Below are 12475 nucleotides of genomic sequence, written 5' to 3'. Positions count from 1 at the left end.
TTCGCGTGTCACCTCTGACACGCGTGTCATAGGTTCGCCATCACTGGTTTAGATGAAATAATTCTTATCGAGTAAGAAGACTCTCTCTCTCTTTAAGGTTATGAGAAGACCGATGATGTTTCAGAGAAGACTTCCCTGGCAGACCAGGAAGAAATACGCACTATATTCATCAACCAGCCCCAGCTGACCAAGTTCTGCAACAACCACGTCAGGTAGGACCTGCTAACGAATGACCTGGGACCAGCCAGCAGGCCAAGTCCTTGGGCCCTCTCCCAGCCAAAACGAAAAGGATTGCAAAGAGCTTGCGGTTACATCAGTTAATATTGAGAGTTTTCTCCATCTTCTAGCCAATAAGGAAGGAGCAGAAAGGATAAGCCGCTGCTCATGGGTAATCCCTTTGTGTTAAACCTGTTAATAGATTATTGTGTGGGGTTAACAAGTTTTCACATTTTAGAAGAGGTCCTTTGCCATTCTTCACGGATAACTCCTTTTGGTTAAATAGTTGCAAAATTTAGTATGGTGGTGAGGAATGGAGGGCTGTGAGAATTACTCCATTGTTATATATTCATTGCAACAATAATATAAAAGTATCTCTGTTATAAGCCCGATTCACTTAGTGGCCCCTGGAACCAAGTGAGCACCCCCAATGCTTGCCCGGTGTTTCTCCATTGGCAACATTCCTAAACTGGAGACATGCCCATTTAAAGTGAACATTTACAACTTAAAATTCAAGTAAGAGGAACTTTTCACAGTTTGGGGAGTGTGGCGTGTGTCCCTTTAATCTCCTCTCTGTTATTAACAAGAGGAAGATTGGATGTTTCTAACACCTAAACTGTGACTGACTGGCTGTATCTCAAGTGTTCAGTGTGGAGTCCTAGCCAAAGTCGTAGAGGGTCCGTGAAGAAAATTCAAATCCAGGAAACTCCCCATTTCTCTAACATTATCCAGGGACGGCATCTCTACTTAAAGTCTCTCTGGTCCTGCTGCTCAAACTGCTGACTTTGGTTTTTTTGCAAGATTTTATTTTCAATGAATGTATTATACATTTTCTTAAGTGAAGTTGCTCTTCTTTGTAAGCTACCCCTGGTAATGTTAAACAGGATGGCTGACCAAGGAGAAAGAAAGATGTTAGGCGGAAAGTGAAAGTCTTACTGTTCATTTATACAGTTCCTTTCACTCCTTTTCATTCAGGTTAATGACCATTTGCAATAGTCTCCCAACTTGAAGCAGAGGACAGAGGCTCCTCATGTACTTTTGCAGATGGTGATACTAGAATTTTGTAAACGTTGGAGCTAATTGTGGAGCAATTAAGTTTTATGCTGCTTTTCATTTTGTTTTCTAGCACTGCGAAATACAACATCATCACATTCCTTCCACGATTTCTCTACTCTCAGTTCAGAAGAGCCGCCAATTCATTCTTTCTCTTTATTGCACTGCTTCAGGTAAATCCTGTCCTAAAACCTTAGTTCGACAGCAGATGTTCGGATTTAATAAAAGCCTGTGACCAATCTTCCGAAACTTATACGAACACAGAGAAATCAGCTGGTTTGGGTGGACATTTCCAGCTTCTGGTACAGCCGTGTTAGAATTTCACTACCTCTTTTAGTCTTTCCATTCATTTTTATCAGCTTATTTTTAAACATTCTGTAAATTTGATGTGGCGAGGACTATCCGTTTGGGTTCTAAGGGGGATGGGGCAATTTCTTAAAACATCAATTTATTTTAGTAGCAATGTAACTGTCAATTCTGAACCTTAGAAGACAAGAATTATCCCTTTAAATCTTATTTCTCTTTGTAGTTGTGTTAGTTGTAATCAGGGGGAAAAAGTTTTATTTTATTAAAAAATAGCATACACCCATTGTAGAAAGAATTAGGAAACATATCAATGCCTAAAGACAAAATTTATAACTCATTCCACCACCGAGAGGCAACTACGCTCTTAAAATCTGGGTGTCTATCCTTCTGGTCTTTTTTTTTCTTGTATATTAATTTAGTGTACAAAGGGGACCACAGAGTACATACGTTTCATAACCTGCTTTATCAGTATTTTCCCATGAGATTCATTGTGTAGCTAAAATATTATATTTTAACGGTCATATGATATATCAGTATATGGATATACTGTAACGTATGTAACCAAGCTCCCTTTGTAGGTGTTAGTCCGTCACTTGCCAGGAAGCAAGTTCACATGCTCTTCCAGCTGCTTCTTAGACTTAAGCAAATCACCTTACCCAGTGTCAGTCTGCTAAGATAGTCAAATCAAGGAAGCATATTTTAGGAGGCACTAAGATGTTACCATTTTTAAATGTATTATCAACTTGCTAGTTCTCACTGGATTTCTTTCTTTTTCTTTTCCTTCAAATAGCAAATACCTGATGTATCACCAACAGGCCGCTATACAACACTGGTTCCTCTCTTATTTATTTTAGCTGTGGCAGCTGTCAAAGAAATAATAGAAGATATTGTAAGTACTTGATTTTTTTCATAAGTAAATGTGACTCTTTAGTTTTATATAACTGTTTTAAAATATTATTCCTTCTTTCAGTTATTTCATTCTTGACACAGGCTGCTTAAATGCCCATTTAACTTAGAAGTGTGTAGAATATCCTCCCACCTCTGCAGTTAATTTCTATTGATTTTTATATGATTAACATTTCAAAATGCTTGCTACAGTGTTTCTTTATGTGTGTAGTTTATTAATGAAAGAAATTAATTTGAATGAAATAATTGACTTAGAAAAAATATATTTGAACATTATTAATTATGTTCAATTTTCAACTTGAACTTTGTTTCAAGTTAAACAGAACCTCCAAACTATCTAAATGTAGTAAAGGGTTTCTTGGTATTTTTTATTTTTAAATTTATATACCCTAGTTTTCACCTCATTACATACCTATGATTCCTTTCTTATTTTAGTAGTTCTAAGTTTCCTTTTCTTTTATCTTGTTTTATTAGAAGAAAGCAACAGCGAATGTGCTATTTTTATTTTTCCGTAGTAGCCAAGAAAAGAGGAAGTCAGTTTCCCTTTTATAAAATACATTCCCCAAAATAAATTCAGGCTTTTCTTTTTCTCCTATTTTATCTGTTGTTTGCCTACCTTAGTTGAGGAAGTCAACATTTTTTTCTATGCCCTTAAATAATTTGCCTGTCTCAAAGGACCTTCTGTCAAGCCTTAGGCAAGTCAGATGGTAAGGAGAGGAAAGGCCAAGACATTCTTTAGAAAGCTCCGATTTAAAGTTACACAAACATTCATTAATATTATAGCTGCGGGGGATCCAATTGGGATCTCACTGAGAACACATGAGCCATAGCATCACTAGACCATTAGACATGGGTCAGCCAACTGTTTACCAGGGATGGGGAACCTTTTTTCTGCCAAGGGTCCATTTGGGTATTTATAACATCATTCGCAGGCCATACAAAATGATCAGCTTAAAAATTAGCCTGCTATATATGGTCAAACATGTAATTAATGCACCCTTAATACCTCTGCAGGGCCACACCACCCCTGGTTTAGTTCATTAGTGTCAAAAACATCTAAGTGTGTAAGAGTACAAACAGAGGTTGTGTGTGTGAGTGTGTATAAAACACTATAGTTCTTTTGATTACAAATAACATACTTGGTGGGGACCACTAGCTGAAAAGTACAGGGGCCCCCTTCTCATTCGTATTGTTCCACACAGACTTACCACCTTTCAAATGAAGGTTGGATTTGGCACGCTATAAAGATTGGTCTTTATTACAATTTTGTCTCTTTCTTTGCCTTTTGTGCTTCCTTTTCTTTGTTTAACCTAGGTTTTATTGAGCATCTGTTACTTACTAGGTATTATGCTTTTGTTTTTGTAAAAGTTTTTCTCATTTAATTCCTTCAATAACTTTTGAAAGTTGATATCAACCCCATTTTAAAGGTAAGGAAACTGAGGCTTGGAGAGGCCAGGTATCTTGTCCAAGAAAGTGATGGAATTTCTATCCCATCCATTGCTCTTCTTTATTTTTGTGGCGAGTCACCAATAATCTATACTAACTAGAGGCCTGGTGCACGAAATTCATGCGGGGGCGGGGGGGCGGTCCCCTCAGCCAAGCCTGCACCTTCTCCAATCCGGGAACCCTCGGGGGATGTCCAACTGCCAGTTTAATCGGGCCTAAACCAGCAGTCAGACATCCCTCTCACAATCCTGGACCTCTGGCTCCTAATTGCTCGCCTGCCTGCCAGCCTGGTCTCCCCTATCCTCCCACCGGCCTGGTCACACCTAACTGCCCCCCCCCATTGGCCTGGTCACCCCCAACTGCCTCCCCTGCCAGCCTGGTAGCCCCTCACGGCCCTCCCGCCGGCCTGGTCGCCCCACGCAGCCTGCTGTTCAGTTTTTTGGTCGTCCCTCACTAACCCCCCTGGCAGCCATCTTATGAGGGTGTGAGGGTTAATTTGCATATTACCTCTTTATTATATAGGATAATCTATACTAATAAAAGGGGTAGATATCTTCCGGACAAAGCCACAGTGGCTGCCTGAGGCTCAGGCAAGCCGTGGATGGCGGCTGCCACTGTGAGGGCCGAGGCTCAGGCAGCGGCCAGCAGTGGCAGCAGCAGAGGCATGATGGGGGCATCGCCTTCCCCTGATCGGCCAGTTGCCTTTGCCTCCCACAGAGGGAGGCCAAACTGCAGCTTAGGCCCGCTCCCTGCTCTCCTAAGCCGTCAGTAGGACATCTCCTGAGGGCTCCCAGACTGTGAGAGGGGGCAGGCCGGGCTGAGGGGACCCCCCTCCCTACCCCCCCACCCCCCCCAGTGCACGAATTTTTGTACACCGGGCCTCTAGTAATATTAATAACAGTGAACTTCTGGGTTCCATGTTCATGCTTTATGTCCTTTACAGTTATTAAATCTTATATTAACCCTTTCAAGGGTAAATGGTATTATCCCTGTTTTACAGAGGAGGGTGAGGAGGCACAGAGTAGTAAGGTAACTTGCCCAAGCTCACACAGCTCGTTATGTGGGGCTGTGAGAATTCAAATAAGGCTCCAGACTCCTGCCTTACAATCATTGCTCCAAACTGCCGCTTCTACCTTTTCTTTTCCTTATCAAAGCTAGAAGCTTTCTAGCTATGTTTTTATACCCCCTTTATGAAAGTACACGGTAAATAGAATGGTATCCAATAAGTTTTTTTGTTGTTGTTTTAACAAAACGCCTATTAGAACACAGCTAATTGGGCAGTTTCTGAAGGATGTTATATTAGTATCATGGGATAGTAATAGTATCATTTGAAGTAGCTTTCTAATAAGTATTAAGAAATGAACTAAAAATGGTCTGTAAGAATGGTTTAACAAGACTGCTGGAGGGAGATGTCAAGGAGGCAGCTGGATATAACTGTCTGGAACTCAGATGAGAGTTTTGGCTGGTATATATTTACGTATTGGTTACCATTGGAATTGCAGGTATGAATGAACTAAGAGAGTGTAGGGTGAGAAGGAAAGAGGGCAAGGGAGTGAGCCTTAAGGAATTCCATCACTGAATTACACGCAAGGAGACAAAAGAAGGGGCCAAGGTGCAGGTAGAAGACCTGGATGATGATGTAACAAGAAATGTCTAGGTTGGAAGAATTTCCAGAAGTAGGATTAACCAATATTGCATCCTTAAGTGTCCTGAAGTTTATGGAACTATTTACACAGTCCAGTTTATTGGTGTGCTGTCAACCAAATATTGAAAATATTAAATAATTCACTAGGTCTCACTGGTTTTAATGAATTCTGATTACAAGACAGTGGAGGTATTTGAATTCAGAGAATAACTATATTAATTTTTCTAAACTATTACTTTTAGAATAATGATCTCTTTAAGATACAAAGATGCTTTCTTTTTGTAGTCATCAGATTAGAATCTGCCTGTCTGGGTGGGTCCTTATGTATATTCAGCACAATTATGTCCTGACAAGTAGCCTAATTTATTCTGTGGTGGGAAGGTTGAGGAAAGGGATGCTCTGTACAGGAATTCTCTGTGGATGGAAAATAATGTTCAGGAACTCATTAGGTTTCACTAAGATTAAATTTCCTGTAGAAGTGGAATGTTTTGTTAATTAGCTTTTATTTGTCTCCTTCCGTTGAAAGTCTATTATATATTAGAGGTACGCATTGTTTTGGAAATATTTGCACCTGCTCTGAGTATCTACTTTTACCTTGGATCATTATTTCAGTCTAAAATTTATTTTGGGTTACTGTTCATTTTCTTAAAAAATCTTTATTAACAAACAAAAATGAGTAAGCATGCTCTACTGAATAATATACTCTACTGAAGCTACAAACGTAACAGAACTTCAAAAAATTCAGTTAAGAATATTTGCTGGTAAATGGTGTGCTTGCTTTTGGAAGCAATAACTTGCCTATTAAAAGTGTACATTATTACACTTTTATTTATGATAGTTTTATTCTGAGAAAGAATTGTCCCTGCATGTGGATGTGGCAAGAATTATTTTCAACAAGCCGTCCACAGAAGCGTTCTGAATGCGCACTTGCATTGTGAGCCGTTCACTGGCTGGTTATTGGGATGAAGCAAGTTCTCACCTCCAGCTACTATGCCAGTCCTCCTGAGGGTTGCTGTGCCTCCAGACTTTTCTCTTGGAAAGTGTTTTCATATGTGCCCTGTGCCCCTAAAAGCCATCTTTCTCCTCAGTGGAAAGCTTAGGAACTCATTTGTTTTGCATTTGTTCCATCCTACCTTATAGTCAGATATATGCAGCTAAATCTGAACATGGGTTTTATATGATAGAACCTTTGAACACAGAGTCAGTTACACTCGACACTTTTTTCCAGCATCAACAGAAGCTGATGTGTTACACACAATGCTATACGTTTAGACAGAAGCCATGGAAAACCTCTCATTTCCGTTGGTCATTCAAATTCTCACCTTCCTCTGGCCTGCCGTTTCTTTTCCTTACTGCTCTAAAACCTTGGCTTCTGTAACTCTTCAAACTCACCCACCTAATCATAGACTGACTCACCTGTTTATTTACTTTTTGTCCTAATGCTTTTGGGAGGAAGGAGAACAGGATCATGCATTCAGTGTCTTGTGATTTGGGGGGAAAGAGGCTCTTGGGGAGCAGTAGATGGAAGAGGCTTTGTGCCAGTGGAAGATGCACTTGTTTTGTAGTCACTGACAGACATCAGCACATCATTAAGTTATAGAAGAGGTATCAGCTTAATTAGATAATGGATTTTATAAGTTGAAAATATTTCAGTACCGTTATTAAATGGTAGTTATTATAGATAATTCTCTTGGGCAATCTTTTGTAAGTGAGTTATTGAAGCAAATGACTAAGTCAGCCTTTCAGCGCAAACTCTTCTAGTACGTTAACATTTAAATCTTACCTGCATGCTAATGTCAGATCTTCCGAGGACATACACCTGTACTCCTGGGAAAGGACTGTGGATTGCTTTCAGTTTTAAAATTCCTGATTACCCTCTGATTCTTCCCATCATCACACCCGCAGCATATTTATGACATTGATATGAGTATGAAAATAAGTTAAAGAAATCTCTTGTTGTAGGTGCTATTTTGTTTTATTTATCTTGCTCATTTTTTCACAGTTTTTATTTTTGCTTTTAAACTTTAGAAACGACATAAAGCTGATAATGCTGTGAACAAGAAACAGACACAAGGTAGGAATTTTACAATTTATTTATTACATCTGTCAAATACACTCATACTAATATAAATAATCACTTCAGTTAAATGTAACTCAATTGAAAACACTGTACATCTCTTACGTTTTTGTTCCAGGGTAGATTCTTACTGTGTAGCATTTATTAGCATGACACTTAAATTCGCAATAGATGACTTACAGTGGTAATACTTTTGAAAGGTAACATCTTTACTATATTTAATTACCTCATAGCAATGTGCTCGGAAGTACTGCCCATAAAATCTGCAGTCGTTTTGACAGTATTCAATGCTGCAAAATGTCTTTATTTTGTTTGTGACTTAGAGATATTATTCTAGAAAAGATATTATTATATAAAACAATTATTCTATAATTATTTAGAAACTAGAGGCCCGATGCACAAAATTTGTGCAAGGGGCTTGGCCCCTGCTGAGGCAGCCGCCTCTGCCTGGGCCCCCGCCTGCCGCAGCTTTGTCCGGAAGGTCATTCGGAAGGACATCCGGTCTAATTAGCATATTATGCTTTTATTATTATAGAAGATTTATAGAAAATAATACGATTTTATATTGCTTGGGCAAAAGGCATATTGGGAGCGCTTTGGTTATACTATACATGGAAACAATATGTGCTCCAGAAATAAAGTTATTAAATCCAGGCCAGCTACTTGGAAGTGCATGACATTTTGGCATGGCTCTTCTGTTGTGTGGGTCTTGTTTTGATGCAGTCCAAAGCAAAATGACCTTCAACAGAAGCAAATAGACTGTTGTCAGATTTTTAAGAAATACTCAGGAACATGCAAAACAGACATAGAGCTCCATCCAGGGGCTTGTCCCATCCAAGAGTCTCATCTCTCTCTGAAGTCCCCTGATGTGTTGAAGATCAGACATGTCTGCCAAAATGAGTTGATAATTAAAAACAGTATTTTTATATTGCTGTGATTTTCATGGGACGCTGTCAAAATGCCCTGCTTGTCTTCTTACCACTTTCCACCAAAGGGTTTTTGATACATTTGACGAAGTCACATTTATTTGCTGGTTTTTGATACATTTGACGAAGTCACATTTATTTAAGTGTCACCTAACAAGTTAAAAAAATATTTATGTTCTGTTATTTCCTATGGGACATAAGAAAAAAAATATAAGATGGGAATTATATAAAAGCACAAAGTACTAGTAAAAGATGATTTTGTGTGCAAAATGAAGGACTTGGATGGATTACATGATCTCAATATGTCTCTCTAAATTTTTGTGGCAAATAATGGTTTCTATGTCAACTGCTATATAATTAAAGGAGAAAATTATGGATTAACTTGAGCTACATCTTAAATTTTGGGGAAACATTGGATGAGCAGAGGCACATGGGGAAAACATTACGAGTGGGTTGAGTGGGAAAACAGGAGGAGAGGTTATCCTGAACAGAGATGAAGGAGGCTGTTGGATTGCTTTGTTGAACCATCATTACAGTATCAGGTGAAGAAGGAGAGGCATCTCAAAGGGAAGCTAACAAGATGAAAATGTAGGCCAGGGTCAATTTTGATAGGGCCTCGAATGCCAAGCCAGGGGATTCCAAATGTCCTTATGCATACTGACTAGCTGTTGAAGGTTTACAGACAAAAAATCGACAGGATGAACATGCAGATGAAAGATGGGAGCAGAACACTTTGGAGTAGGAGGCTTTTAGAAGTCTGGGAATAAAGTTACTCCAGGAAGGTGGGGAGAGTGAAAGCCACAGGAATTGAAAGGGAAAAACTCAACTGTTTCAGGTACTGGTATTTTTGGCAACATGCACTTTTTGCATTTGTTGCCATGTTGCTCAGAATGTTCAGTAACAGATTTTGAACTAATAATATGTAATTATTTTTTCAATATACACTGGATCTTGCAGCAGAAAGATCCGATAATTGAGGATGGGCAGTTATTTCTTTCCAAGCATTGGCCCAAGAAGTCATTGTACAGTCAGAGTAGCTGTCATGGGTATGATTATTTTAGGCACCACACCTTGAACTGAAATGATCTATGATTTTCTAGGTACTTACATACTTCCAAAAATACTCCTTTTTTTCTATTCTTCAGAGAAAATATTCTTTCTTGTTTATCATTCTTGGTTTATCAGATCACCCTGGATTAACATGATCAGCTTCTTATAGCTAACAATGAAGAGTAAGCAAGTGAGCACTGGCCGGGTGGCTCAGTCTGTTGGAGGGTCATCCTGTACCCTAAAAGGTTTCAGGTTCAGTCCCTGGTCGGGGCATGTACGGGGGGCAACTGATCAATGTTTCTCTCTCTCTCTCTCTCCATCTCTCTAAAATCAATAAAAAAAATATCCTTGGGTGAGGATTTAGAAAAAAAAGGAATAGGTAAGTGAGAAGGAAGGCTTCTAACATAAGTGTATATAAAACTCATGTCAAGAATAAAATATTTGGGCTTAACAGCTATAAACACCGTTTTAGCGAAATACTTGGTAATCCCGTATATAAGACACTATGGGATACTTGATACTTGACATTGTTTTCTAAGAGATCTTTCCTTTTTTTCTCCCTGCTTTGTCTAATTTAAGTACAGGTTATCTTTTTTATTTTGAGGTTGATAGGAGATAAGAGAAATGCTTGTAGAGGACACTGTTTGCTATCACATAACTCAAATTGCTTAATATGAAAGCCATCTGTTGTCATTAGACCAGAATGAAATTGAATTTGCTTTGCCGAATTGAGTCAGTAGTGGGTGTAGGAGTGGGAAGGGAGTATTTTTGACAGATAATTAATTTTTGACAAATATTTGAAGTATTGAGCTTAAAATTTCAATTTCTAAATGTTTACCAAGACCGTGTAATGTGTAAGAAGATACCTTTCCTTCAGATTCCAATAGTAATCCTTCTCTGTTCTTAGAGAAATCAATATTTTCTCTCCTTATTTTGCATTGAGGCACTAGAGTGACTTTTTTCTGTCATTCCCTAACAACTTCAGAAATATAAACTCCTAATGTGATTTCCAACATTGCTAATCATTTAACTGTAGCCTAGTACATGTCTGATGCCTCATTTTCACCAATCAATGCACTCAATCAGGGAGCATATTTTGTACTCAACTCAGGACTTTATAAACTTTACAGTTTAGCCTATTATCAACGCTTTTGAAAACAAGCCATTTCTTCTGGAGTTTTATAGTTGGTTAGGTACATGGTTCATTGAGCTAGAAAATTCAAAATTTTATTTTGTTCTCTGAGGACATAGCTGTTGAGGGAGGGCAGAGAACATTGATGCTCAGAAGTCTGGGGAATATGAGTGAGTCTTGAGTTGTGTGGTCACTCCTCCCCATGATTTGTGACCACCTTTCTTTGCTCCTGTCCTTTGGTTGTGTGCTGCTGTAGCTGTACCAGGTGGCAGCACTGCAGAAGGCAAGTCTACCTTCCTACTCATCTTGGTGTTTGCCATGAAGGGGCATGTTCTTAGCAGATGGTGTATGTGTTTGCATAGCAAATGAACCAGTGAATGAATCATTCTCCCTACAGATGCTTGAGAAGGACGAAACTAGGCATGAGAGGAGCCTTCTTGAAAATTCATTATGTGAGGTGTGAGCATGATGTATTTCCATAACACTACTTCTCAGGCACTGATAAAATACTAATGTGGCAGAAGTTCTAGTCACCGCCTCACCCTCTCTGTCGAAGTCATTACGTCATTATTTCACCTGCTTCACCTCCTGTGGACACTTTACTGTGTCCGCTCATCCGTTCTGTTATCCAGAGACCAGAGCACTGCCATATTCAGAATGCCCCAGGTCTCCTTGCATCTAAACCCACCTTCATTTTCTCTGACTTCTTCCCTCGATATTTGAACTCACGGTCTCTGACATACCCTCTTCCGTGTGTCTAACACACACTGAGGCAGTCTCTCAAGGTTTTCTCTAAACTGGGTTGTTCTGCCAAATTTTGCTCTGCAGGAATTTGTAAATAATAAATTCCTAATGATTCATGTAACATGTAAATTGAATCCAATCCCATATGAATTTATTGTGGTTGAGCTCGTTCTCTTTTTAAATTTTAAAAATGTGCTTCTGTTTTTCATGAAATGCTGCTCTGGCTAGCATGCCAGTATTTCAGGTGGAACGACAGTTTCACATGCAATGACAATAAGGAAGCCTGGGAAAGGATGCGGTTCAGGTACAGGGGAAGAAAGATATTTGGGAGAATTAAAAATGCCTCCTGATGGAATAGATTTGCTTCTGTAAAATGCCAGGTTTGGGTATACACCCTGAAGGATAGTGTGCATGCATTCTACAGGTGAGAATGCCTGAGAGCTACGGCTGTGACATCTGACAGCACATGGACCACCTGCTCAGATGCTGTGGTTAATGAGGGCCATCCCTCCTACAATTAGATTAACACCTTGTTATAGTTTGACGTTAGGCATTAGAATAGAATAGGTCTTTATTTAATAAAGCAACTTTTCTGTTTCATTTTAATTGGGGAAAAGACAACATGAAATTCTTTTCAACTATGCACCTAGCAAAAAATAATGGGTTTCCTTTCCACCTCTTTCCAGCCTTTTCACAAGTGGAATTAAGTTGGTGGTGGCTGATGGCCACTAATAAGGCTACTTCCCCGCAGGGCACATGGTTGCTTATCTCCCACTGGAAACCAATTCACCTTTAATGTCCTTAGTGAGAAAGGTGTTGGGTTGGTGTGGGTTGAATATGTTTTAGGTTGTAAGCCTGAAATGACCTACTAACAGGGCTGAATCGGTCTGGTTCCTGGGCAGTCCAGTGTTGTACAAAGGAGCCAGGGTATTACTCAAAGGGCCTTAAAATAGCAGCACTTCCTGGCTTCTGGA

At 39.3% G+C, this 12475-nt stretch overlaps 1 protein-coding gene across 5 annotated transcripts in view; it reads left to right on the top strand.

The window, feature by feature from the left end:
• ATP8A1 (ATPase, aminophospholipid transporter (APLT), class I, type 8A, member 1) overlaps positions 1-12475 on the top strand; it is a 203180-nt gene that overhangs the window by 18024 nt on the left and 172681 nt on the right. For 4 of the 5 annotated variants that reach the window (XM_014548692.1, XM_014548694.1, XM_014548695.1 and 1 more), the window contains exons 2-5: positions 98-212; positions 1343-1442; positions 2366-2464; positions 7601-7646. In XM_014548692.1, coding sequence (XP_014404178.1) covers positions 98-212; positions 1343-1442; positions 2366-2464; positions 7601-7646 — 360 coding nt within the window. Of the gene's footprint in view, positions 1-97; positions 213-1342; positions 1443-2365; positions 2465-7600; positions 7647-12475 lie in introns of those variants that run through there. The other variant, XM_014548696.1, reaches the window with a different exon arrangement.

This window comes from Myotis brandtii, unplaced genomic scaffold (assembly GCF_000412655.1).
Source record: "Myotis brandtii unplaced genomic scaffold, ASM41265v1 scaffold520, whole genome shotgun sequence".
Taxonomy (NCBI): Eukaryota; Metazoa; Chordata; class Mammalia; order Chiroptera; family Vespertilionidae; genus Myotis; species Myotis brandtii.
The sequence above is the reverse complement of the archived record's forward strand: the minus strand, read 5'-3'. Positions and strand labels throughout refer to the sequence as shown.